The sequence below is a fragment of the Ovis aries genome, chromosome 2 (genome assembly GCF_016772045.2).
Source record: "Ovis aries strain OAR_USU_Benz2616 breed Rambouillet chromosome 2, ARS-UI_Ramb_v3.0, whole genome shotgun sequence".
Taxonomy (NCBI): domain Eukaryota; kingdom Metazoa; phylum Chordata; class Mammalia; order Artiodactyla; family Bovidae; genus Ovis; species Ovis aries.
Window position 1 is genome coordinate 75,088,911 of NC_056055.1, and position 27,114 is coordinate 75,116,024.

Below are 27,114 nucleotides of genomic sequence, written 5' to 3' on the forward strand. Positions count from 1 at the left end.
TTCTTCTTGTTCTGAATTTAACATGATACAGGCTGACATTTTTTGACAAATCATATTCTCACAAATCTTTAAGTTTGTCTTCACTCCTTCCTGGTTATCCTTTTAAATCCTCTGTTTAACATCCTCCCCGGGTGTTACTCATTTGCTCAAAATCTTGCACAACTGAGCTGTGAAATGCAAGGTTAAACTAAATAATAGTCACCTCTTGGTGAGTTGTGACTCTAGGCAAGTCATTTTATTATTCAACCCATTTCTTTAAAATGAGACATCGGACTGGAAAATCTCATAGTCTTCTGATTCTGGCATGGGAAGAAACACATTGGGTCAATTATAATCATCTCTGTGAGCATTAGAGTGTGCCCGGCCTAGCATTCCACTCATTTAAACACACACATGCCCCTTTCCCAAGTCCAGCTCTTGGTGAACAGCTACCTATGTGGTTATGTGCAGGAGCCCTTGCTGGGCCAGCTTGGGCAAGGCCGTTTGTTTGGGCACATGGCCCCAGTTGACAGTGCAGCATGCTACTTGTATAGTGTAGGGTCATTTGGACACTCAAAGGCCAAGATCTTCTTCGGCCACACCACAAGAGTAATCAGTCCTTGACATATTTTTATACACCACAGTGTCTTTTTGCAGTTGTACATTTAACCTCCGAAGCTTCATCAAAGCCTTTTCCACAGCAGCAGGTGGAGGTCTCACTCCTCTTTTGTCACTTCTGTGCTTTTGCTTCACCTGCTCGTGGGCTTCCTAGTTGTTAGGTTAGAACAGACCTTCTGTGTGTCCACCAGAGATCGAGACAGTCCTGCATAAATGGGTCCTCTCCTTGGGGTGTTGATGCTCCCTTTTTTTGGCCATAGAGGAAGCTGATATTATATAAGGAGCTCTAGGAGTGTAGCCAGAGAGTGACTGGGATTAGATTAAAGGAAAAGATTATTTTCCACCTACGTCAGATTTTTCTTCTTGTTTTTTGCATTCTCTGTTCCCAGCACTTTGGTGAAGGAGGGAGGACACTAGACAGAGGCTTGAGCTCTGCCTGTAACTTCCAGTGAGACTTGGACAGACTATTTAATGAGAAAATCTTAGACAGCGGGTCTCTTGTGTAAAAGTTCTGAGTAACCCTGGCTCAGTTCAGGACTGCTGCCTAAGTAAGACAAGCTAATGGCTAAGTGTGTAATCCCTTCCCCCTATAGCCTCTAAACCAACCTAACCCTCCTCTGTGACTCCCTCAGACTCCAGGCTCTGCAGCAAGTATGCATGACCTTAACCCCTGTACAGTGGTTCTCAAGTCTGGTATTGAATACTTCCAAGCTGCAGGGACTCACTACCAGTTTGCTGCTGTTAGGAGGCGTGAGCTTCTTTGTGTGGAGTCTCAATGGTGCCTCTGAAACACCCCTAAGATCCAGTCAGTTCTTAACCTTTAGACCAAAACTGAATACCCTTCATCCTCTCTTTCTGGCAGCTTTTACGTGCTATCAGGTTCCTCATGAGTCTTCTCAAATTCACAAAACAGTCTTCCTGCCTTAGTCACTTAATGCATATTTGTTGTGGGAAGGAATGAATGATTTAATGAATATAAAGTGATTTTCAGAGTGTTCTCTCTTCAGGACACTTTCAGGATGAAATTTTTTTAGGACAGTGTTCCACTCAAAATTCTGGTCTCGAGTGTATGAACACAGTGCCCGAAAATCAAACTGGTGATGCAAGCGTGACAACTCATTGTTGCTTTAATGTGGACATTGAACACTTAGCAGTACGGCTAAGGTTAAATGAATTATTTATGCTATTAAAAATCAGGTTTTCAAAGGCTATTTAATGGCACTGTGTAATAAATGGAGAAATCAGGCTCAAAAATTGTATATACAGCATGATCCCAATTATATACAAAAATATAAATATGCAAAGGAAAAATTCTCAAAGAAAATGCATCAAAATGTTACTGATTATCTCTGGAGAGTGTAATCATAGGTGATTATGATTTTCAACTTTATCCCCTTCTTATATCTTCCATATAAGCATGTTTTATAATCAGGAAAAAAAGTTATTTCTTTAAAAAGATCTGAACCCTTCTGAGAAACTTTATATCATGACTTGTGTTTCCTGATTTTCCTTATCTGGATTCTTTCAGAATCTTGTGTCAAAATTTCATCTTAGTTCTCCCACCTCTCGGGGCATCTTGAGGCTCTCTGGGATATAATAACCATTGTAATGTGGCAATAATCCCTCAGTTACATGCTTCTGCTTTACCCTGTGAGTTCTATGATATCATTCTTACACTTACCTTTTTTATTATTTTAGTTTAATGCCTGCATTTTCCACTAAAGAGTTGCATGAGGTTTAAGATTTAAAAAAACCTTTTTCTCACTACCAGTTGCACTATTCCTAGAACGTAAAAGATGCTTGAAAATTACGTGTTGAGTGCAAGGTCACCCCACTTGTCTACTTACTAGCTGTGTGAGCGGGTGCAGGACACTGGGCTTCTTTGCCTGTCTGGAAGATGACTCCTGCTTTCCTCCTCTACTGGGTTTTTTGGATTTCAACGAGGCTAACATTGTCTAATCATCTTTGATAGTAGGCTCTTGGCTTCTCAGTGCATCCTCTTTCATGATTTCAAATGCCGAGAATCACCTTCTCCCAAGGCTTTTTGTCCTCTCCCTAGCATACTCCGTGTTCCCTGTTGATGTGGAGTAAATCCAGTGACAGATCACTTCTGACTCACCAGCTGCCAGCCACTGTGCTTTGTTTTTCTCTCATTTTAAATATTTATTAGCTCTCATTTGCCTATCAGCTCTGCAAGGTTGTATTATTATCTCCATTTTATTGCTGAGGAAGCCAGGACATAAAGTTGGTCATGCACAGTAGCAGCTCTTTGACACCAAGCAGTGTTACCACAAGACTGCCAGTCATGTCTGTGGGCCCAGGCGGGTGCTCTAGGGAACAGCACAGCCTGTGGGGCAGCGGGGAGTGGGCAGAAGCTAGCGTGGGTGAGTAGAGCCCCCAGCATGAGATGTGAGCACAGGACAGCCTTCTCTCCCCACGATGCTTACCCTTATCCTTCCTTTCATCTGTCTGTTTTCAGGTTTTAGATCTGACGTTTATTTTTAGAAACCACTACAGAGAAATTCGAGGCTTCTCAGGTGACTTGGTGGTAAAGTATCTGCCTGCGGGATGCAGGACACTTGGGTTCAATCCCTGGGTCAGGAAGATCCCCTGGAGAAGGGAATAGCAACCCACTCCAGTATTCTTGCCTAGGAGAATCCCATGGACAGAGGAGCCTGGTGGGCTACAGTCCATGGGGATCACAAAGAGTCGAATGTGACTTAGACACTGAGCAACAGCAACACAGAGAAATTGACCTCACGCCCTCCATTTCTTGGTTTTGCAACATAACTTTTATTGACATGATAAAATATTTTGTTCCCCTCATGTATTTAGCCTCTGCCCACAACTATTAATATAAAAAGGGTGAAAGACTTGTCCCCTAGAGATCGGAATTGCCCACCCTTTTTGAGTGTGAGGAGTTCAGTTCTGGGGTGCTTCTGCATTAGTGTCTGCAGGGAGCACAGCAGGAGGGTGCAGCCAGACCAGTTGGCTGAGTCTTCAAGGCGGGAAGAGCTGGATGTGTGGCAGACAGACCTAGTGTTCATCTCTGCTCTGTAACCACCCATGCAATCCAGGGCAAGGAAGTTGACACCAGCTACCTTATCCATAAAATGTGGAGATAATAATAAATGCACAGGTTTTAATTTTTGAAACATATTGTATGAAGCAGCCTGGCGTCCAGCACATAATCTACATTAGGAAATGGCAACCCACTCACTATTCTTGCCTGAAAAACTACCTGGACAGAAGAGCCTGGAGGGCCGCAGTCCATGGGGTCGCAGAGTCAGACACAGCTGAGTGACTGAGCATGCATTCATGCACCAGCGCTGAAACACTCAGGTAGTGTTTATGATTATGCTGGCAGTTATTATTATTGGTGGTGAAGGCTAGTAATTTTTAGTCAACTCATTGGTCAAGAGAGTCCCTAAGCACAAAATTCCCAGTAATATCTTCCATACCTTTATAAAAGGAGGATTGCAGAAGAAGTATCAGAAAGATTTCAACATACTGACCCCATTTTCAAGTAGTTTATGTATATGGGGTTTTTAGGAGTTGAACTGGGAGGATTTCCTCTATTGATTCCTGGTTTGATGGGAGTCAGCCCAGGGATCATTGGTGTGATTATTCGAGAACACTCCTGAGGGGGTAGAGAAAGGGTCAGCCTACAGCTCTGTGCTTTTGACCTGGCCACACGCACCCCTCAACAGTCAGTGTGATTGTCTGACCAGCTATGGAGCCCTGATAAAATCAGGCTGCTACACCACAGCCTTCATCAGTGATCCCCACAAAGTGCTGGGGGAGCTGCCAGCTCCATCTGGTGTCTGCCTCTAAGGGCTACATCACTGCTGCCTGCCCATCTTACAGCATTCACATGGACCAAGCCAGATGAGTGCAGGAGAGTCCTGAAGGGACGCTGTGACTCACTCACTCATGTGGCCGAGGATATACCACTGAGGGGAAGGCCTGAGGAATTAGGTTAATCATGAGGAGAAGGGCCTTGACACAGCTGATGTCACGGGAGCCATGACCACAGAGTCCCCACTTCCCTGCCCATTCACCTGTGATCACATGCGGCGCATCATATTGTAGGCATTCATGTATATATTTGAGTCCCCATCTGGATTTTGAATTCTTTGAAAGAAAGCACTCTGAGAGGACTGTTTTTGTCTCTGCCTTCCAATGCCGAGTCAGTGCCAGGCACCAGGAGACACAGTGTATGCCAGGGAGGGAGAAGAGGCAGGCAGGCAGGGAGGAGTGGCCTCTCCCCAAGGCAGGGAGAAGAGAATAAATGGCCCTTTCGGTTCCATTCATACTCTGCAATTCCAGGGATACAGAGAACCCCTGGCCAGCACTTCAGAGCCACCTTGCTTAGCCCCACACGTTCCAGATGCTCCCTGTGTCCCTCTCACAGGCCTTTGCAGTCAGGTCAGCTCCCCAATGTCACCCCTGATTCTAGTTACTGACTTTTCTTATGCTTCCTCCCTACAAAAGAGCCAAAAAGATCATTCCAAAAGAAATTGCTTAGCTTTGTATTTTCTATGATTTTAGAAGCTTTTTCATGCCAGCATCTCACCTAGTTGTAATAACAAAAATGTGACTTCTTTTAGCACTGTACCTTCCGAGGCTTAATGCTGTAGTAACTTTCAGAAGAATAAATCTCCTGCATCTCTGGGGCCTCAGAACTTTTACCAGGAATTGCTTTTACTCTTGGCTTATAGCAAAAGGAGAAGTGTGTACTAACCAACTAATTGGCCCCCAGAAGTTTACCAAATAAGTGTCAGTACTGTTCTTTCTGTAAAGAAGATCCTGTCCTTTAGAAGATGGGTATGGGTAAGTGTCAGGGCAGTGGAGAAATGTGGCTGCTGGAAAGGAATTTGGCTGTTTGAGGGAATAAGGAGGCATCACTCCAAGAGAGAACCAGAGTATCAGTACACAGAAAGGGAATGTGTCCATGTGTGTCCCTTATAAAAGATTTTAAAATCTCTTACATAGGAAAACTGGGCATCAGACATGGAATTTTCCCAGAATGATGAGTGTCAGTGTGGAGGTAGGTTGGCTTGAATTCATTGGCCCACAGGCTGAAATGACAGTGTTCCACAGCTAGTGCAGAGCACAGAGGAGAGGTCTGTTGGAAGGCTGCCACTGTGAACGGAACCAGCACGGAATCCGTTCTGCCTGTGTACGCACGAGGCGTGGGCTGTGCTGGGAGAGAATCTTCTTGAGTGTTGGTTCTCAGTGTGGCTCAGAGGAGGGATTGGGAGGTCATTTAGCCTGGACTCCACCTTGGACTGACTGAAGCAGAATTTTGTCGAGTGGCTAAAAATAGACTTACTGCACTAGAGAAGTAAGTCTGATGGTGAATTTTTCAAAACTGATGAATTTAACTTTATAGTTCATATACCTTTTCACCAAGTAATTCTGGTTCTACAAGTCTGTTCTAAGAAAACAGTCATAATTTGGACAAAGATTTATGGAGAAAAATATATAATAGTATTATAGATGATATGAGAAAAATCGAATGACCTATATATCTCACAATAGGTGAATGCTTAAATTAATTGTGGAATATCCATAAATGTTGCGTATATTCAGTAAAATGGAGTTTTTAAAGGATAATTAATAACTAAGAAGATCCTCTTAATTATAGGTGATCAGTAGCAAGGTACAAAATCATCCAAGTATGTAAAGGGAAAATATGTGATTTCACTTATGAGGTGCTTACAGATAGCCAGATTCTATTTCAAATCCTAAAAGATGATGCTGGGAAAGTTCTGCACTCAATATGCCAGCCTCCTGAGAAATCTGTATGCAGGTCAAGAAGCAACAATGAGAACTGGACATGGAACAACAGACTGGTTCCAAATCAGGAAGGCTTTCCAATGGTGGTTACCTGGGACTGGAGGACCGGAAATGGAGAGCTATTTTTTTCTATTTATTTATTTGTAACTGATTGATTGCTTTACAACATTGGTTTGATTCCTGTCATACATCAACATGAATTAACCATAGCAGTACATATGTCCCTTCCCTACCCCACCCCTCTAGGTTGCTACATCACCTCAGTTTGAGCTCCCTGAGTCAAAAGCAAATCTCCATTGGCTGTCTATTCACATACGGCAGTGTATATGCTTCCATGCTGCTCTCTCCACTCATCTCCCCCTCCCCCTCCTCTCCCCCGCCTTGTCCACAAGTCTGTTCTCTATGTCTGTCTCTGTTGCTGCTCTCTGAATAGGTTCATCAGTACCATCTTTCTTGAGTCCATAAATATGCATTAATATATGATATTTGTTTTTCTCTTTCTGACTGACTTCATTCTGTATAATAGGCTCTAGGTTCATCTGCAGGAGGTGGAGAGTTATTGTTGAATGGGTGCGGAGTTTCAGTTTGGGATGATGAAAATCTGGGAAGGAGGGTGGTGGTGAGTGTATAACATTGTGAATATACTTAAGGCCACTAAAATGTATACTTGAAAATGGTTAAAGCGGCAAGGTTTATGTTTTTTCTGTTTTACCATGGTAGAAAGACCCTTCCCCCTCAAGTGCTGTGGGATGTGTGAGGACCACAGTGGGGAACTGCACTGTGAGGTCTTCACGGCTGCAGCCAGGCCTGCTTCTTTAGGAAGAGGGCAGCTGTATTCTCACATGAAAGAAAATAAAGGCTGTGGCTATGAGAGAAGACGTTTTATCTGTAGAGGAGGTCTGAATTTTTTTTTTCTTTTTTTAATGCGTGGAAGCATAGAGAAGAATCAACATTGTAACAGGATTTATATGTAGGTGATGAAAATATGGGTTGTTTTTCCATCTTTAAAATAAAAAATCTATAATTTCCCCAAAGGATATAGAGTAGAAGCTCAGAACAAAAGTTATTTGGAAACTACAAAAATCATACTGATGTTTGTCAAGTCTATGCCTAGCTAAATAAACTACTTGAAACTGTTCCAGTGGGGGTGGGGGGAAGAAAAATAATTTAAAAATGTTTTCTATCTTTGTTGTTAGAGTGAGAGTTGTTAGTAAATTATTGTGACTTATATACAACAAGCAGTGCAAAATTTAATCCACATAATATGGTACATCCCTTTGGAAGTCATCTCCTTGAGAACCCCCTCTAAAGGGCTACCACTGCAGAGAGCACATCTTCAGACTGCAGAGTACATCAGAAACTTGGTTATTGTTGCTTAGTTGCTAAGTTGTGTCCAACTCTTTGCAATCCCATGGACTGCAGTATGCCTGGCTTCTCTGTCCTTCACTATCCACCTGGAGCTTGCTCAAACTCATGTCCATTGAGTCCATGATACCATCCAACCATCTCAATCCTCTGTAGTCTCCTCCTCCTGCCTTCAATCTTTCCCAGCATCAGGATCTTTTCTAATGTGTCAGTTCTTCGCATCAGGTAGCCAAAGTATTGGAGCTTCAGCATCAGTCCTTCCAATGAATATTCAGAATTGATTTCCTTTAGGATCAACTGGTTTGATCTCCTTGCAGTCCACTGGGCTTTCAAGAGTTTTCTCCAGCAGCACAGTTAGAAAGCATCAATTCTTCAGCACTCAGCCTTCTTTATGGTCCAACTCTCACACCCATACATGACTACCGGAAAAGCCATAGCTTTGACTAAATGGACTTTTGTCGGCAGAGTGATACCTCTGCTTTTTAATATACTGCTTGGGTTTGTCATAGCTTTTCTTCCAAGGAGCAAGCATCTTTTAATTTCATGGCTGCAGTCACTGTCTGCAGTGATTTTGGAGTCCAAGAAAGTACAACTCGAAGCCAGTCACGAATCATCTAGGGCCATGTCTTGTGAACAGGTGGGTGGTGCCATGAATATGTCCCCTTCCTTTTTGAGGGACGGTTTTCCTCATAGGTCCTTTGAATGAGGATTAGGTGGTGTGGGAAACCTTCCATTTTTATTTCCACTGTTAAAGGCTCTTTCCCCATGTTGTGAGAAGGGAACTGCCACCACCCAAACCTGCCATTACTTATCTGTCAAGGTTGTTAGCAGCAATTAACAAAAACTAATTGGAACTCAGAGATTCCCTGGTAGTCCAGTGGTTAGGCCTCTTCACTTTGATTGCCAGACCTCGGTTCAACCCCCAGTCACAGAACTAAGATCCTACAGGCTGCACAGCGCAGCGAAAAACAAAACAAAAAACTTACTGTAAAGTAATTTAGGCACTACAGAAACTTAGTGGAAAGTTATTAGGACATCCACGGGATATCCAAGGAGTCAGAAAAACAAGGTCAAACAATAGGTGAGAAAGGGAGGCTGCTCAGCTGGGAGGTAAATAGGACCAGGTCACTTCCCCTTCCGGGGCCCTGGAGCAGGGCTCTGCCATCAACACACGCAAGCTGCTGCTACCTTTGAGAGCATCCTCTTCCATTGTTTCTCTGCATCTCTGGTCACAGGTTCTACATCCTGGGCAGGTGGAGCCAAAATTGGCCTGGCTCAGTCTGTACCTGCTGCCAGGGACCCTGAGCCAGGGTGTATCTGGCATCTTTCAGCATTTGTAATGGCATGTGAGCTCTGCCTTCCATTGAGACTTCAAAAGGGAGAAGGGGTTTCAGAGGCTGAGGAGCCAAACCGATGACAGATAGCCAGGTTGATGAGCACATGCCTATCATTTTGTTAATCCCTGCCCAAGTCCAGTAATGAGCTGGTGATTATCCCTCAATGCAGCGAGTGGCCATCAGTTTACTCTCGGTCATTTAAGCATTTTCTGCATGGGGGATTGTCTGAGGTTCCAAACTGTGTGCTGATGAATTACTGGGATTTCATGTATCGTGTCTTCATCTGGTGTAATCAGACTGGTAGATGAGGCTGCTTGCCCTGTGGATTATACTTAGTATAGTAGAGGTGGAGAGTGGGAGAGAGAGTAAGGTAGGCAGCATGCAAGGACAGCTGCTGCCTCTAGAGGTCCCTTTTAAAGGGCCTAGTAGAGTTCCAAAAACACAGTGGCTTTGGAATTCTGATAATCAGACTGGCTGTTGGGCTTTTCCCTTTTGTTAGTAGAGAAGGTACAGGGGTTTGGCATGACTTTGGCAAGAATGTGATATGACACCGTCCTGTCACTGGATTGTGGCTCATCTCAGTCCTCTAATCATAGGCAGAAGTCTACTCTTGAGTGTGATGACTACTTCTGTCTTTCGTCTTCACGTCACTTGTGCAGTTCTCTAGCTGCAGGTCGACTGACAGCTCCAGACACCAGTGTCCCTGGGGACAGAGCACTGGCAGACTTCAGGGGAGTTCACACATCCCTGGAGGCAGTACAGCAGAGGGTAAACAGGTGTTCATGGCAGGTGAAGGCAAACTTCTTCTGAGAGTCTAGACAGCAGGTGGGAAAAACGCATTAGTCAAGGTTTTTAATGCATATACTTTTCCAGCAGAGGTGTTCACTTGTTCCAGCAACACACTAAGAACTGCATCAGGAGGTCCATTCTATAATGCTTAAAAAACCATCCCAGTCACGTAGAGTGGTGGGCGGTGGCAGCTGGAACCTCCAGTTGTGATGTGTGTCCCCAGTGGTTCAGACTACACTTGGAAAAGCTCTGCTTTGTTTGATTCCTCACGCACAGCAGGGACCTTTCATTTTTAACAGAAACCTTTTTTTTTTTCCCTCCCCTGCATGAAGTCTTACTCAGAAACCCAATCTATGAATCAAATACAAATTCTGTTCTGGTGGCTGAAGCTCACGCACTCCACATGAATTCCAGCCCTTGCAGGGACCCCTGAGCCCCCACCCTACAGCAGTGTGGCTCAGTGTGACAGCCCTCCAGGCATGGGCATGACACCCTCTGTCTGTCTCTGCCTCGAAGAGCTGGACCCCATTGACGCCTCTAGTGTCTCACACAGGTGGTCAGTAAATAGATAGCAGATTAGTGACTGTGACAGTTTGAAGGAACATTCAGCAGTTTCTGCACTGGAGGAGTCAGGGAAGCATAAACCCGTGTACTCCTAATCCCATTCCTGTTTAAATGCTTTATATACACCGTGTAGTCATAGGAAGTTTCTGGCATACTCAAGATTTGAGACCATTTATCTATGGAGGAGACTAGGTGTTACAGAAATAAACTCTTTTTGTGTTTTACTGTGAGCTGCTTTAAGCCCATTTGGAAGGTAGCTGGGGTGTAAATAATGCTACTCACTAAATGAAGTTACATTCAAATCTGAGTATATCCTCTTCTACCTGAAGAACCTAGCAAAGGGTGGGAAGCTTCACATCATGACTGAGAATCGTGCCGCCTGGTGGGGAAGGAGGAAGGGAAACTCTCAAAACAGCCTTATGTTCTTGTGTTCTTCTGTGCAGCCTTATGTTCAATTTGGTTGGTTATTCTTCTTTATTCTTCTACTATGAATAAAGGAAAAAGTTCTGAAAGCAAGAAATTGAAGCAAGCAAGCAAGATTATCTCCCCTAGATTTTGACGTGAAAGAGAGTGTAGTGACGGTGACTGATACATAGCAGTTAGGTGGGAGCTGAGCTGGAAGGGGCTCTGTGAGGTCAGCTGCTTTGTGCCAAATTAAGATTTGCTGTGAGTCAAGTGTTTGCCGACAGTAAGAAACAAACTATATCTCATACATTTAATTCCGGACACCTTTTCAAAAAAGAATTATTCCTCACTCTAAGGTTGCATACATTTTAGTTTACTAACAAGGTTGTATGTTTATGATAAATGCCTTGAGTATCCTTTATACATGGAGAGTGGAAAAGTTGGCTTAAAGCTCAACATTCAGAAAATGAAGATCATGGCATCCGGTCCCATCACTTCATGGGAAATAGATGGGGAAACAGTGTCAGACTTTATTTTTTGGGGCTCCAAAATCACTGCAGATGGTGATTGCAGCCATGAAATTAAAGGACACTTACTCCTTGGAAGGAAAGGTATGACCAACCTAGACAGTATATTCAAAAGCAGAGACATTACTTTGCCGACTAAGGTCTGTCTAGTCAAGGCTATGGTTTTTCCTGTGGTCATGTATGGATGTGAGAGTTGGACTGTGAAGAAAGCTGAGCGCCGAAGAATTGATGCATTTGAACTGTGGTATTGGAGAAGACTCTTGAGAGTCCTTTGGACTGCAAGGAGATCCAACCAGTCCATTCTGAAGAAGATCAGCCCTGGGATTTCTTTGGACAGAATGATGCTAAAGCTGAAACTGCAGTACTTTGGCCACCTCATGCGAAGAGTTGACTCATTGGAAAAGACTCTGATGCTGGGAGGGATTGGGGGCAGCAGGAGAAGGGGACGTCAGAGGATGAGATGGCTAGATGGCATCACTGCCTTGATAGACGTGAGTCTGAGTGAACTCTGGGAGTTGGTGATGGACAGGGAGGCCTGGCGTGCTGCGATTCATGGGGTTGCAAAGAGTCGGACATGACTGAGCGAATGAACTGAACTGAACAGGCCATATCTCTGTGGCCATCGGCAACACCTTGGTGATATGGTCCCAGGAATTGCAGCTCAGGATTGGTTTGAGGTAGTTATTCTAAAGGTTAGTAAACCTCTGTTGAAGGTCAAATCTGTAAAACTAAGGGATAACTTCCCCGCTTGGAGGTGGCTTGTGGTGGATGAGTAGGTAGGACTGTGGCTTCATATCCATCAAGGCCTTGACTTGCTGCTATTGGGATTGAAGAAGGGCCAGTTGAAAGGGCCTGAGGGCAAGCAGTTAGAGAGAGAAGGAAGTCAGGGTTTGAAAACTTAAAATACCTCCTTTATTTGTAATAAAGCAGTCGCTGGAGAGTGTGGCTTACATCTGTGGGCGAAGGATTCTCCTGATACACTGGACCTGAGAATTAGGCCTTCTAGTGACCTGTGGTGCAGGACACCACCCATTCCCTCTGTGGAAGGATCAGAGCAGCTCCGCAGAAAGAAAGAAAGTGAGGGGCAAACCAGAAGTTACCAGCCTCCAGATTACCCCAGCTCTGCTTTTCTTCCTTAAGAGTGCTTTGGCTATTCAGGGTCTTCTGTGTTTCCATACAAATTGTAAAATTGTCCTAATTCTGTGAAAAATGTCATTGGTAATTTGATAGGGATTGCATTGAATCAGTAGATTGCTTTGGCAGAGGAGGGATAAATTGGAAGATTGGGATTGACATATATAGACTACTGTATATAAAATAAATGACTAATAAGGATTTACTGTATAGTACAGGGAACTCAATACTCTGTTATGGCCTATATGGGAAAAGAATCTAAAAAGAGTAGATATGTGTGTGTGTCTGTATTATAAAACTGATTCATTTTGCTGTGTACCTGAAACTAATACACTGTAAATCAACTATACTCCAATAAGAATTAAATTTTAAAAAGTGAATTAAAAAAAAGCCAGGAGTTATTACCCCCAATAGTGCTTCCTCCACATGGAAAAAATCTTTAGATGAAGGAAGAAACATACTCTTGTTCTCCCTCTGCCCTCATCACCAAAGCATCTGGGTTTCAGCTCAGAGTTATCCCAGAGCTGATGTAGCTTCCTAACCCAGGAGACCAGACAGTGTCTATTTAGAAGCAAGCTACACCTTCCAGTGTTCTTAGTACCAGGTTCATTTTGGGAAGGGAAGGGAAATGAAAAGTGATATGATAACCCTGGGGGCTTATACAGAAGACAGTTCATCTTACCTTTTCAATTCTGCATTGCCTGAGGTCAAATATTATGAAAGCCAATAAGAAACTTATTTTCATATGACTAAGTTTGATGCAAACTGTCAACTCTGCAGAGCCTCTTCTTTTGTTTGTGTGCCTATAGCTTTAAGTGGAACCACAGTCTGCAGTGAGAAAGTATACATACTTGCCTTGTATTCTCTTGAATCCAGCAATAACTCAGGAATCCAACCCAGGTCTCCCACCTTGCAGGCAGATTCTTTGCCATCTGAACCACCAAGGAAGCCCAGTAAAAGGACCACTCCTTTATGAAGCAAACTTTCTGTTAATAATGAAAAGTAATATAGGGTGGGTTTCTAATCATAAACCACTAAATATTTCCTGTGTGTGCCTCTCATTTAAACCACAGGATCATGCCTAGTCTGCATTTATAACTTGACTGGTCAAGTGTGCATTTCAGTCAGTGAGATGGGCCTCATCAGTAAAACACTAGGATTAGCAAAACATGAATTGTTAAATGTGCAGAAAGTTTATCAAAGTAGTCAAGTATTTAATTCCTTTGTATTAAAATTTTATTGTCATACTCAATACATACAAATTTAAGTTTGCAAACTGTATCTGTAAACTAACTCTGTGCCCCACAAAAAAGGATTTTCCAGGATGAACTGCTGGGGGATTTACTCAGGAGCTGCTGCCTGAGGAGGAGGTGGAGTAGAGTGGAAGAAGTAAAGTGAGAAGACTGGTCATAGGTGTCCCCATGATCACCCATGAAAGGAGCGGCTAGTCAGTGAATGAGAGATGCAGGCAGAAGAAGGCCTGTTGAGGCAGGCCCAGGGTTCTTCAGAAAAGGGCTGCTAAACAGGACAGCACCTCCCAGCCTCAGCTGACACGCTGTGGATGTTCCTGGCACTTTCCCCTTGCTGCTGCTTCAAGACCTGCCAACTCCAGTGATGGTCTGCTTCTCTTCTGGCCTCGCTGTCCTCAGTTCTTTGTCTCTTACACAGCTTTATTTCTCCAGAGCTTGCTTGGAGGCTCAGTTCCCTTGTCAGTAAAGTGGGGGCAATTCATAGTCTCTGCCTACTTCATGGAATGATTGTGGGGATCAGATGAGATGTATGTTAAAGCATTTTGTTGACTGCAAGATGCTGTATAAATGTCAGGTGTTATAAATCATTAACCAGTCTATTTTTCAGCCAAAGCAGTTTCTATGCACATTTTACTTACCCTCTGAACAATTCTCTGTCAAATAGCAAATATAAATGCCGATGTTTCTTCCTTCTTGGATTATGGTGGTTCCTTTGCAACTTTATGATCTAGGCTGAATCTTTAAGTACTCCTTTGGCTCATAACTCTTCCCCTGAACACCCATGCAAGATCATAATCCATAAAACACAGAGGCAATAACTCCTTTTAATTGCCAGGAGTTCATCATTTGCTAAGTTCTAAATGCAGTCACTTAGACATTTGCCTTGAAAAGCCTGACTCCGTTTATTCTGCAGAGCCGAGACTGTGTGAAACTAGGCCCTCCTGCCGAGGGAGAAGTCGTCCAAGTCAAGTGGCCTGATGGCAAACTCTACGGGGCCAAGTATCTTGGATCAAATGTTGCCCACATGTACCAGGTGAGTGCTGCCCTGGGTCTGATGCTTGCTGAGATAGACAGGAGAAGCCAGAGGGCAGATGGTATATCCAGTGTGCTATGGGTCAAGAAGCTAGAATTTAGAACACCTGCTGTTTTATAAAAAAGGCGAAGTTTCAAAGACTGTTGACCCAGTTAATAGAGTTTTATTTTGGGGATAATAAAGTTCAATACTGGGAAACTAACAACATTTGATAAATGGATTAATAGTCAGGAATATAGTTAGGTCAAAAAGATGACCGACTGGATGGTAGGCTGCTTTCTTGTGTTTCTGTTATATGGGAAAACAATAAGTGGCTGGATTACCTAACTAAGCCAAGTCAGTGATGGCTATTCATCACCCAGCAGCCCCTGAATGGGTGGCTTTTCCCGGACAGACGTCATCCCTGTTGACATTTCAGCAAACCTAAACCAGTGATGCCTCAGCACAGATGGAGCCATTTGTGCACCCAGGCGTGCATGCGTGCTAAGTCACTTCAGTCGTGTCTGACTGCAACCCAATGGACTGTAGCCTGCCCAGGCTCCTCTGTCTATGCGGATTCTCCAAGCAAGAATACTGGAGTGGGTTGCCGTGTCCTCCTCCAGGGGATCTTCCTGACCCAGGGATCAAACCTGCATCTCTTAGGTCTCCTGCATTGGCAGGCAGGTTTCTTTATAGGATGCTTTTTTGATGAAAAGTACAGTTGTCAGTTGGGAAGTCTGTTCACTGAACAACAGTATATATTATTTTTAAATATGGATACAATTAAAAGGTCTTCCTTGGTGTCTCAGACAGTAAAGAAGATTCCTGCATTGCAGGAGACTGGGGTTTGATCCATGGGTCGGGAATATCCCCTGGAGAAGGAAATGGCAACTCTCCAGTTTTCTTGCCTGGAGAATTGCATGGACAGAAGAGCCTTGCAGGCTACAGTCTGTGGAGTCACAGAGTCAGACACAACTGAGTGACTAACACTTATACAACTAAAAAATGAACTATATCCCTATTAGAAATGAGGATGAGTTAAGCTCTAATAAGAAAAAACAACATGGATGGCACATATGTGTTTCTATTCCTTCAGAAAGACTTTTTAAAAGGAAAAGATTTATTAGAACCAATACATTATAGTACTCCTAGTAATGTGATGGCAGAAATCAACATTCTCAAGCACTAGTGTAAAAACAGGAAGACTGAAGTAAAGGGAGAAAAAGCAAGAAGGTTCAGGCCTGTTAAGTTAAAAACAGCTTGAGAATGATAAGACTTCCAGTTTCCTCAGAGAAATTGTTCAAAGACTGATAAGGGGCTTGGGCTTAAATGGAAAAGAACATTAAAAGACTGAACCAAAAACTGGAGCACAGTGTAATTAGCAGTGTTCAAAGACATTTGGAAAACTTAGGGAAGGACATTTTTAAGGTGCAGAAAAAGCCAAGGGGGGTGTGTGTGTGTACACTTAAAGGCCATTTCCCCCTCTATACTGGTGACAGTGTTACGTTGCAGACTGAGGTCATTTACAGCAGGTTAGATGTTGGAGCGTTTTTGTATCAGAATGTCCCAAATCAGGCAAAAATTAGAAGACAGGCTGGTAATACTGGAGTCTCCTAGAAAAAAGCTTTACTACATCATTCAAAAGAAAATAATTACATTTAATTAAACAATACATGCAAAAGTGAAGCATCTTACATGTAGCAAAGCCATTAGCTACATGAAAAGTATCATAATGAGGACATGTTGAAATTCTGGCTAATTAGTAATCAGTGTTAACTTCAGTCGAATTTATGATGGCCTATCAACATAGAACAGTGAGCATATTTATAGACTCAATGAAAAAGTTAAGACTAATATTAAAATTGTCTCTCAAGTACAAGTACTTTAAAATTCTTCATTAAACCAAGTGGCCTTTTGAGGTCATTTTGTGTTTTGTGTCTAATTATTCAGCCTCAGCATTGACTAAGCAAAGACATTTATAAAAATAGAACCAAAATACCTGTTGCACAGTGCCAAGTATCCTAGGTATATGCATTTGGGGGTCCTCATAGTAACTCTCCAAGATAGGGTTTTTGAATCCTATTTTACAAATGAGGGGAGGAAAGGCTCAGCAAATTTGATAATTTGTCCAAGTGCACAGAGCTGGTAAAGGGAAGAGCCAGAATTTACTCTCTGCTCTGTCCAAACTCTGGTGACCAACCATCCCAGCCTTTGAGGGACTGTCCTGGATTTTAGCACTGAAAATCTTGCATCCTGCAAGACTCCTCAGTCCTGGACAAACTGGGTTGGTTGGTCACCATACCATAATTCCTCTGTTTTAAAACTGACTTTTTCTCTTTTAGAATTCTCAAATGATTGGCAACAGAAGAAAGGTAGGCACAGGTAGTTCTAGCTATGAGATCAAACTGTATAAATGGGATGACACCTTGGCCTAATTAAATGTTAAAGAAACCATTCTGTTGAAACAAGGCCAGGAAGAAAAGCCTTCCCATCTCAGCCTTCTGTGAACTAGCAGGGAGATGGCCCCTGTGACCAAGACCTAATTCTGCCCCATTGTTTGAGCTCAGTCAAATGGGAGCAGTACATGGATGATACAAAGTTTAACTATATATTTTATCTTTAGTAGCTTTTTAAACTTCAGCAGATTGTTTTCATTAACATAGCACAGCTACATGATTTAACTCACCTTTTTAACTAGAAGTGCAAGCATACATTTATTTCTTAAAAGAATTCAGGCAGATGATTTAGAAACTTGAAAAATACCATAAATGGTTCAGAGTTAAGAACATATTAGAATTAGATATTCTACCTTGATTGCATCCCTTTCGTTGTTTTCTTCTGGGCGAGTTCATGTGGGAGTAAGCCTGGATCGGGATCTCTTTGAATAGGGTGTTTGATGAAGTTGCCAGATTACGTTTCTCTTATTCAGTGTCACTAACTTTTTCTCTAACAAAACAGCATAAAATATTGAAAAAAAAATAGATAATGAAAATACTTCCATTTGAGTAGCTTGGAAAAACAAGTTTTAAACATTTTCATTTAGATGGTTATGTATTTTCACCCACTGACATGGTTGACACATGAGGTTGAGGGGAACCTGAGATTTTTCTGGCCTTTTGGCTGAATTTAACAAAAGTGAGTTTTGAAAGTTAAAGTTCTATAAGAACTTGAGAAATTATTTTATCTGGGAGGATTATAAGAGTAAAATATGTCATCACTTTTTTCTCAAAGAGAAACACCCTCCCTCTGAAGTCATCAGAGCATCTTAAACAAAGAGCACGGACAGGCTCCACCAGCCTTAGTGCTAAACTGGCCACAGTCTCCTGTTCTGAGAAATCATCTGAGCAGCAGTTCTTTTTCTTTCTTTTTTTCTTTTTTTTTTTTTTTTGCTTTGGGGGCATAAAGTTTTCATATCACACATTCCAGGACACTAATTTTCAAGAATTTTGGCCTGTTTGAAACATGCTTTGTTCTTGGTCTGATAAGGGAAAGAGCTTTTCTCCCTTCCTTGGCTGTTGGCTAGCTCTCTTGTTTGTTCTGTTTGAATCCTTTTTCTCTTTTTTGGTTTGTGTAGCTAATTGAAACCCTGAAGAAAATGGTGAATGCTTCTTGCTTTTTAAAAAATATACCATGCTCAATGCTTTATTTTGCATTAGGTTGAATTTGAAGATGGATCCCAGATAGCAATGAAGAGAGAGGACATCTACACTTTAGATGAAGAGTTACCTAAGAGAGTGAAAGCTCGATTTGTAAGTACCGGATAATCTCTCTGAGGGGTCTGCCCTGTGAATCCCTCCTCTAGCACTGTTTCCTGAGCCAGCAGAAACACACTCAGGCCTTTAGACTGATTTTTTAGGAAGCCAATGCATCTTTTCCATTATTGAAATCTATTTAATCCAAAGCAAATATATTTGATCAGAAACAGGAAAACCAGTGCAAGTTCATTTTTCTTTCTAATGAGGTCAAATGATGCTTCTTTATGTTAACATCTGTTGGCATACAAAAAGTTACTGAGTACATATTCTGTGCAAGAGAACTGGGAACATACAAAGATACCATCAAGACATTTACAGTCTTGTTAGTGGAAGCCATGTTAAAAGAAGGCTTTCAGTAGGAGATTAATGGAGACTCAGTGTAGCGAACATCTAGCCTTATCATATACAGTGCAGCCTTGAGCAGTGTGGGGAGTGGGGGTGCTGACTCTCCACACACTCACACGTGGCTTGTATAGTCAGATCCTTTCTGTTCACGGTTCCACATCCATGAATTCAACCAGCTGTAGATCGTAGAGTACCATCAGGTTTACTATTGAAAAAAATTTGTGTATAAGTGGACCCGTGCAGTTCAAACCCATGTTTTCAAGGTCAACTATATTGATGAACTTCTGTCTCTCTGAAGCTTATTAATGGTTGTGTCAATTCATAATTAAATGAAACTCTCACTTTCATAAAAGAAGGAATAAACAAAGCCCAAATACTAGTTGTGGGAATAGTAAAGTGGTGTTTTTGTTGTTGTTGTTGTTGTTTTTAAAGAAAGCATTATTAGTTTCAAGCCCTGTACATACCATTAAAAGACAAACATGGACAAATAATCAAAATTGAAGTTGTTGAAAAATATAATTCACAATAACTTAGTTTTCATTATTGTATCATAAAACATTTTTTGGACCCTGAAATGAAGCCAGTTTTACTCATTTAGAATTACATGTAGTGCATTTGTGAAATGATAAACACTAAAGTAGGAGAAGGGAATGAGGGGCTTTTTCTGACTGAAATGAATTTTTTTTCTGAATAAATGACATCCTGCATTTTCATTGCATGCTAATAATATACTTTTAGGCAATGATAGAGTTATCCTAGATTAGTTTGGAAAAACCATGTGTTTCCTTAAAGATTCACCTGTATATTCAGCCCCTCTCCTGTCAGGTGGGGTCCCGAGTAAACCACATCAGGGGTAAGCTGAGTTTCTTCTCAGCTGCATCCTGAGGGGAAGGTCCTTCACAGTAAAGCAATCGAGAGACGAGAGACAGTGCTGCCCACCCAGTGAGGAAGCGTGACATGTAGGGAACCACGTGCTGAAAATAGCTTAACTCTCAGATAATAAACAGCAGGGAAAGGGAGGATGAAGTGTTCCTAGAGTAAAGACATCTATAAAACCTTAAAAGAGACCTAAAACCCTGGGTAATTAGTCAGTGTTCTAGGTCTGGAAACCTCTTAAGAACAACTTTCCAGGTTGCTCGAGATGACTGCCTCTCATCCTGTTGCTTGTATTTTCCTTGGATTCTCCATCCCCTTCCCTTTCCTTTTGCTTTTTCAAATCACCTGGAGATTTGGAGGTTGGGAAATGGATTAGGGAGCCCTCTGGAAGTCCCTCAGGTCTTTGATGTTCTAATTCATGTATGATTAAGCATCCTACCAGCTGGGTCTTGTAGATTTCAAATACCATTCCTTAATCACATTAAAAGAAAGCTGCTCTGATCACAATCTCTTTGTTCCACAGTAGAATTGGCTCTGTCAGTGTGCTTTCCCATGTAGCTTTACTTGAGCACAGCTTCTGAGTTTTCTAAGATCCATTTCTCAGAGCAGTCACAACAAATTGAACTTTTATTTTTAACTTTCAGAGGAAAAAAAATTTAAAAATATATAAATCACATAGATATTCTGAATCTAATCTGTTACGAGCCTAGTAGAAAACCTCTTCAGGGACAAAATCCAGTTTGCCACCTCTGATTTTAGTGAATAAAAGACTTAACGTGCTTCTGTTGTAACAAACCAGCTTTTCCTTCAGGTTTGTGTATAACCCTCTGGCCCTTGGCTAGCCTATGAATGCTTTTTTTTTTTTTTTCCACTTGGTGAAACAAATCTAATTGGAAAACTTGTTGATGGAAGATACTTTATAATTAGAGGGGTTTTGTTGTTGTTGTTGTTTTAAGGAAGGGCAGGTTGCAGCCCTCACTGGGAGGCCTTCATGTTTTAATGACTTCTGCTCACCCAGACACATGCTGACTTGGGGAGAAATTGTTCAAGAGAGTCAGCAGTCCACCTCGGTGATTGTGCTGGGTTCCTTCCCACTAACTTCAGAAACGGCCCCATTACCTTTTATTGTCTCACAGAATAACCATAGCAATGCTGCATAATTAACTGGCGCTGCTGGTAAAGCGGTTTTATTATTAATTTGAGAGGCTGACTTTGGCTTTCTTCACACAGTGGCAACACTTTCATAGATGTTTCATTTTCTTCTTTAACTGTAGCACTTATAAAACGGAAAGATTACTCAGAGGAAATGCTTTGCCAAGAGTGAATGAACCAAAACTGTTTTCTTCCAATGACAGAGAGTGCCCAGCCCATCCACAATCTCTTACTTTGCTTCCTGGGTGAAGCTACAGGGGGAGCCTATCACCCTGGAGGACTGTCTCATGAACTGGCAGGGAACATGCTCGGCTTTTAACCTGTGCCTGTTTTTAGTTTTCAAGCTTCTTTGTTCCATTGTTTGTCTCTTCTTCATGACTGATCACCTGTTTTCAAGCCTTCAAATCTAGGCTCTGCCTCTGTCCACCACCAGGGGAGGGGGCCTCCGTGACATAATGGGGTGTACTGTACATTGGTGGCGTCTCAATAAAAACCAGTTGGGAACATATTCAAGGGGAAAAAACAGGGAATTAGGAAGGAAAAATAGTGCTTTAAAGAAAGCTTTACGGGAAGGAGGAGTCCAGATGGCAGAGGAGCAGGACATGGCTCTCACCCCCTCCCACAGATAGTCCAGAACACACTTACACATGGAACTGTTTGCACAGAATATCTACTGAATACTGGCAGAAGACCTCAGACTTCTGACAGGGCAAGAAAACCTCCACATAATCGGTTAGGGTGAAAGAAAAGAGAGAGAGAGAGAAAGGAGTGGTAACAAGACCTGTGCCCCAGGGAGGGGGCTGTGAAGGAGGAAAGGTCCCCTCAATGGACAGGTGCAAAGCTTCAGAGGAGAGTGCAGCAACCAGCTTCTGGAAGGCAAAACAGAGTGACCCACACTCCCTGGCAGTAGATGCTTATGCGCTGGCCCAGGCAGGGGCTGGGTGCTAAAGCTTGGGCGTCAGAGGTCATACCCAGGGAGAAGAGTGGAGTTGGCTACATGCAGACAACCTGTAGAGGCTGGGATATTGCGACTGAAGCTGCACAGGGAAGAAGGCTGGGCCCTCAGGAGGCGAGGACCCATTGTTAAGCGCCACGCAAGGAGAGGGACAGAAACCACCAATGGAACTCCTTTCCCTGTTCATACTGTCAGGCAGCAGGATGCCACCTAAAAATTCCGGGGGGTAGGCATGAGCCAGCACCACCATTGTGAGCTTCAGAGGTGGGCATGGACCACTGAGAGAGCCGGGAGCAGATGCCAGTCACTGCCCCTGCCATCCAGGGATCATGTGTGGGCAGCGCGCAGGGGCCAATCACTGCGCCTGCTGTTCCAGAGTCTCAGGGGCTGCTGCTGGGAGACCCACAAGCTGGTGCCGATTGCTACCCCAGGGTACTCGAGCTGGTGCTAGGAGACCCACAAGCTGGTGCTGACTGCTACCCCAGTGTACTCGAGCTGGTGCTAGGAGACCCACAAGCCGGTGCCGACTGCTACCCTGGTGTACTTGGAGTGAGTGTGGGCTGCCAAACCTTTGTTGTTGTTGTTCAGTCACCAAGTCATGTCTGACTCTCTGCAACCCCGTGGACTGCAACACGCCAGCCTTCCCTGTCCTTCACTATCTCCCGGAATTTGCTCAAATCCAAGTCCATTGAGTCGTTGATGCTGTCTAACCACCTCGTTCTCTGCCATCCCCTTCTCCTTTTCCCTTCAGTCTTTCCCTGTGTCAGGGTCTTTTCCCATGATTGGCTATTTGCCTCAGGTGCCCAAAGTATTGGCATACCCCACATGAAGGGTATAAGAGCCAGCCCACGCTGAGGAAGGAGACAGAAGCATCCAAACCAAAAGCAGCCCCTCGATTCCAGACAAGACAGCAGAGTAGAAGGGCTCCAGCTCCTGTCCTGTCATGACAACACCAAAATCACAACTAAGTGCGGAACAACCATCAGCAAAAAAGACTGGAACCTCCCAAAAAAGATATTTTACATCCAGAGACAAAGCCACAACAAGATGGAGCGAGAGTCCAGAGCCCCAGGTCAGGCTCCCCAGCCTAACAGTCTGGCATCAGGAGGAAAAGTCCTCAGAGCATTTGGCTTTGAAGGCTGCTGGGGCTTGAGGGCAGGAGCTCCACAGGACAGGGGCAAAGAGACTCCACTCTTGGGGTGCACACAAGACTTCACATGCACTGGGACCCATGGCAAAGCAGAAACTCATAGGAGCCTGGACTAGGCCCACCTGTGTGGGTCTTGGAGGGTCTTCTGGAGAGGAGGGGGTCCACTGTGGCTCACTATTGGGGCAGGAACACTGGTGGTGGAGGCCCCAGGGAATATTGATCTGTGAGCTTTCTTGGAGGTTGCATTTTTAGCACCAAGATCTGACCCTGCCTAACAGCCTGCAGGCTCCAGTGCTGAGGCGCCTCAGGCCAAACAGCCAGCAAAGGTGAACATGGCCCCGCCCATCAGCAGACAGACTGCCTAAACTTATACTGACCTCATAGGCATCTCTAAACACACCCTTTGACACATCTGAGTGAGGTACCACCTCACAAAGGTCGGAAGGGTCATCATCAAAAAATCTACAATCAATGCTGGAGAGGGGATAGAGAAAAGGGACCCTCCTACACTGTTAGTGGGAACGTAAATCAGTACACCACTGTGAACAGTATGTAAATTCTTTAAAAAACATAAGATAGAGCTACCATATGACCCAGAAATCCTACTCCTGGTATATATCTGGAGAAAACTATAATCCAAAAAGATAGATGCACCCCCACTGTTCACTGCAGCGCTGTTTACAATAGCCAAGTCATGGAAGCAACCTAAATGTCCATCAGCAGAGGAACGGGTAAAGAAGATGTGGGGGGTGTGTATGTGTGTGTGTATATATATACTGGAACGTTACCATAGGAAGATGAAATAATTCCACTTGTAGCAACATGGATGGACCTACAGATTATAATAGTAAGAAGACAAAGATCATATGATACCACTTATAAGATAATTTAAATGAACTTATTTACAAAACAGAAACAGACTTCAAAAACAACAGTATGGTTACCAAAGGAGAAATAGAGGGAGAAAGGATAAATCAGGAGTTTGGAGTTAACATATACGAACCTACTTACGTATAAAATAGATGATCAACTAGGACCTACTGTATAGCACAGGGGATTCTACTCAATATTCTGTACTGACCTACATGGGAAAAGGATGGGTATATGTATATGTGTCACTGAATCACTCAGCTGGGCACCTGAAACCAACACAATGTTATAAATCAATGACACTCCAATATAAAATAAAGGTTAAAATTTTTTTTTTTAAGTAAACTTTACTGGAGCATAACAAAAAGCCCACATTCCTTTGCCTAGCTAACACTTACTGAGCAGTGACTTTGGCAGAGTACACTGCTTACTGTGGGAGCACATGTAAAATTCATTTTATAGTCCCTAATATTCTCACCTTCAAGGGGTCCAAGGAACCCCTGATGGCCCAACACCTAACCCCTCCTCTCGGCCCATGCCTTCATTCTACTACATTGACATGTAATGTGTTCTAGGAATCCAAAAAAAGGAACCTCATTTTTGTCAGTCACAGAGAAGACAGGATATCTTCTGTGCAAAGGAAACAGTACATTTAAAGACAGAGGCTGGAGACAATTAAGTGTGACCAGGAAATGCAAATAAGTCAGTCTAATCCAAGCATGGGGTAGGATTATGTTCGGTTATGTACATCCAGCCTAGAAAGTATAGCCGTGATCTTGAAGGCAGTGAGGCTACTGAAGACCATAAGCAGGGGTGTCGCGTAGTTAGAGAGTATAGAGACATTTCTTCTAGTAGTTCTGTGAGACATGGACTAGGGCGCAGCACTGTTATAGTGGTTTAGCAGTGGAAATGAGGGCCTGCACCATGGGGTCAGTAGGGTTAAAGAAGAAAGGAGGGAGGGCTTCAGGGTCCATGTAGGAGGGGACCTGGACAGGATGGGGACAAGGGGAAGTTTACAAAGACCTTTAGGTTTCTGATCAACGTAGTTAGATTTGATGAGGGTAGTGCTGCCATTTATGGAATTTAGGAAGGACAGCAATGGAGAAAGAAGACTTGTTCACTCTAGGATAGGAAGATTCTAAGTGCCTCCAGGATAAACATTCTGATGCTGCTGGGTAGTTGGACATGCAGGCTTGAGCACAGGGGGAGGTCTGAACCAGAGTCAGACATGTGAGCATCTTTAGAATTGATGTCAAAATTGAAGTTGAGTGGCTAGGTAGGCCCGGGGAGCCTATGTAGAGAGGAAAAGTCCACACACAAAGCTTCAGGGCCATCAGAGTTGAGCGAATAGTTAAGGGGAGCCCCCTGACACGTGAACAGTGAGCCGCCAGAGGACGAGGAAGAGGGCTTACAAAATGACAGCTTCATGCAAGAGTGGGGTGACAGAGAAATCATACATTTAGGGTAGAGGCGTGTCCTAGGAACCAGAACAGTTGCAGGGAAGTGGTAGGAACAGAGACCCAGAGGTAAGTAGGAATAGGAGTGAATTAGAGCCGACTGTGGACAAGTCAGTCACGTAGCCGGTCAGGCAGGGGCATGAACAGTCAGGGAGACCTAAATGAGAAGACTTTAGTTCTGCTTGTGTTGAGGAAAGTCCGCGAGGGCTGGAGATCCCGAAGGAAGTGAGGCTAAATGGAAGTAGATGGGGGTGGGGAGGCACTCATGACCCCTGGGTGCGTCCTTCTCCTAAGGGGCCTCAGCCCCCTCCCCACCCCTGACTGAGCCAGGCCTTTGTTCCTGTGATGTCAGGTGCCTGCTCTTCTGCCCAGTAACGCTGGCTGTTCTTAGTCCACAGCTTCTGACATGCGATTTGAAGACACATTTTATGGAACAGACATAATCCAAGGGGAGAAAAAGAGACAGAGAGTGCTGAGCTCCAGATTCAAGAATGAATATGTGGATGACCCCGTCTACCGCACTTTCTTGAAGAGCTCTTTCCAGAAGAAGTGTCAGAAGAGGCAGTAGTCTACCTACATTGCTCTGCAGGCCACAGAATGACTTGGGCAGAAGCGGACCGAGGAAGGACAGCCTGGGGCTGTGCCGTGTGTTTCACTGGGGTAGGTGACAGGCTGTGTCTCTGACAGTGGAAAATCAAGCTCCCCAGAGTGTGGGCACCAGAACCACAAAATACACATTATTAATTGGATACCACAGTCTGAAGCTGTCTCCTAGTCTTGCTTTCACTTGTTAGCAGTTGTCTCCTTTGATCCCAAAGAATTTTTCTAAGTGAAGGAAATCACTCACCAAAAAAAGCCACTGCCAGAGGAGGTGGATCCCCACACACAGCTTTTAGGCCTAAGAACGAACAGAGACCACTCTCCTCCCTGAGCAAGTGGGGGCCTCCAGGCCCAGGTGGGAGGGTAGTAACATATTTTCCACAGTCAGGGAAGGACTCTCACTTATTTGTTTTAAATGACAGTTTTTATAAAACATTTTTAAAACACAAATGGCATGTATGGTAATGAGGTTTACCCGTGTGCTACCTGTATTCCCTTGTACAGAACTTTTACATTTTTTTATATCCCTTTTACTTTGGATTGTGTCTGATGAGAACTGAGTTGTTGGCCTCTGTGAAATTTTTGGCTCTTGAGAAAGAATCCTTATGAATTGTCTGGGAATTTTATATATTTAAAGAGGGAGATCTGGGGCTGTTATTTTTAAACACTTTTTTTTTCATAATACATATTCTGAGTAGATATTTATAAAATATGTTTCTTTCATTATGTGTTTGTAAGATTAGAGTTAAAAATAAATATGCCTCGATGCATAGTTTTGAGGTAATATGATTTTTCCTTTTTAAAACAGCTTGAAAATGTACTAGTGTTTAAAAATAAAGATTTCCATTTTCTCCAATTCTGTCTTCTAACTTGCTTGTTTGTCTAGGTTTAAACCTATAGAAAACAAGTTTTGTTTGTGAGCTGACTATGAAGACATTCTGGGGCCCCGGCTGCAGACCCTTCTTCCCTCACTGACTTTGTCCATAACTGTGGACGCACTGCCAGACATTTATGGCTGTACCGCTGGGGATAAAGTCTCCTCTGCCTGCTTATGGTGCCTGCTGAAGCGTTTTCCTCAGCTCCTCCTTTGGGCCTGGAAGAAACCTGAGCATCTGGAGTCTCAAACTCTTTTCATTGTGGGTCTCTTGGTCCTCCGCTTCACTGGAAGCTTT

The 27,114-nt window shown here is 43.4% G+C and overlaps 1 protein-coding gene across 6 annotated transcripts in view; it reads left to right on the forward strand.

Moving 5' to 3' along the window:
- Positions 1-26,798, forward strand: part of KDM4C (lysine demethylase 4C) — a 398,538-nt gene extending 371,740 nt beyond the window's left edge. For 5 of the 6 annotated variants that reach the window (XM_042243436.2, XM_004004373.6, XM_042243437.2 and 2 more), the window contains 3 exons: positions 14,684-14,803; positions 18,439-18,531; positions 25,734-26,798. In XM_042243436.2, coding sequence (XP_042099370.1) covers positions 14,684-14,803; positions 18,439-18,531; positions 25,734-25,910 — 390 coding nt within the window. In that variant the 3' untranslated portion in view covers positions 25,911-26,798. Of the gene's footprint in view, positions 1-14,683; positions 14,804-18,438; positions 18,532-25,733 lie in introns of those variants that run through there. The other variant, XM_042243438.2, reaches the window with a different exon arrangement.
- Positions 26,799-27,114: the final 316 nt, after the last annotated feature.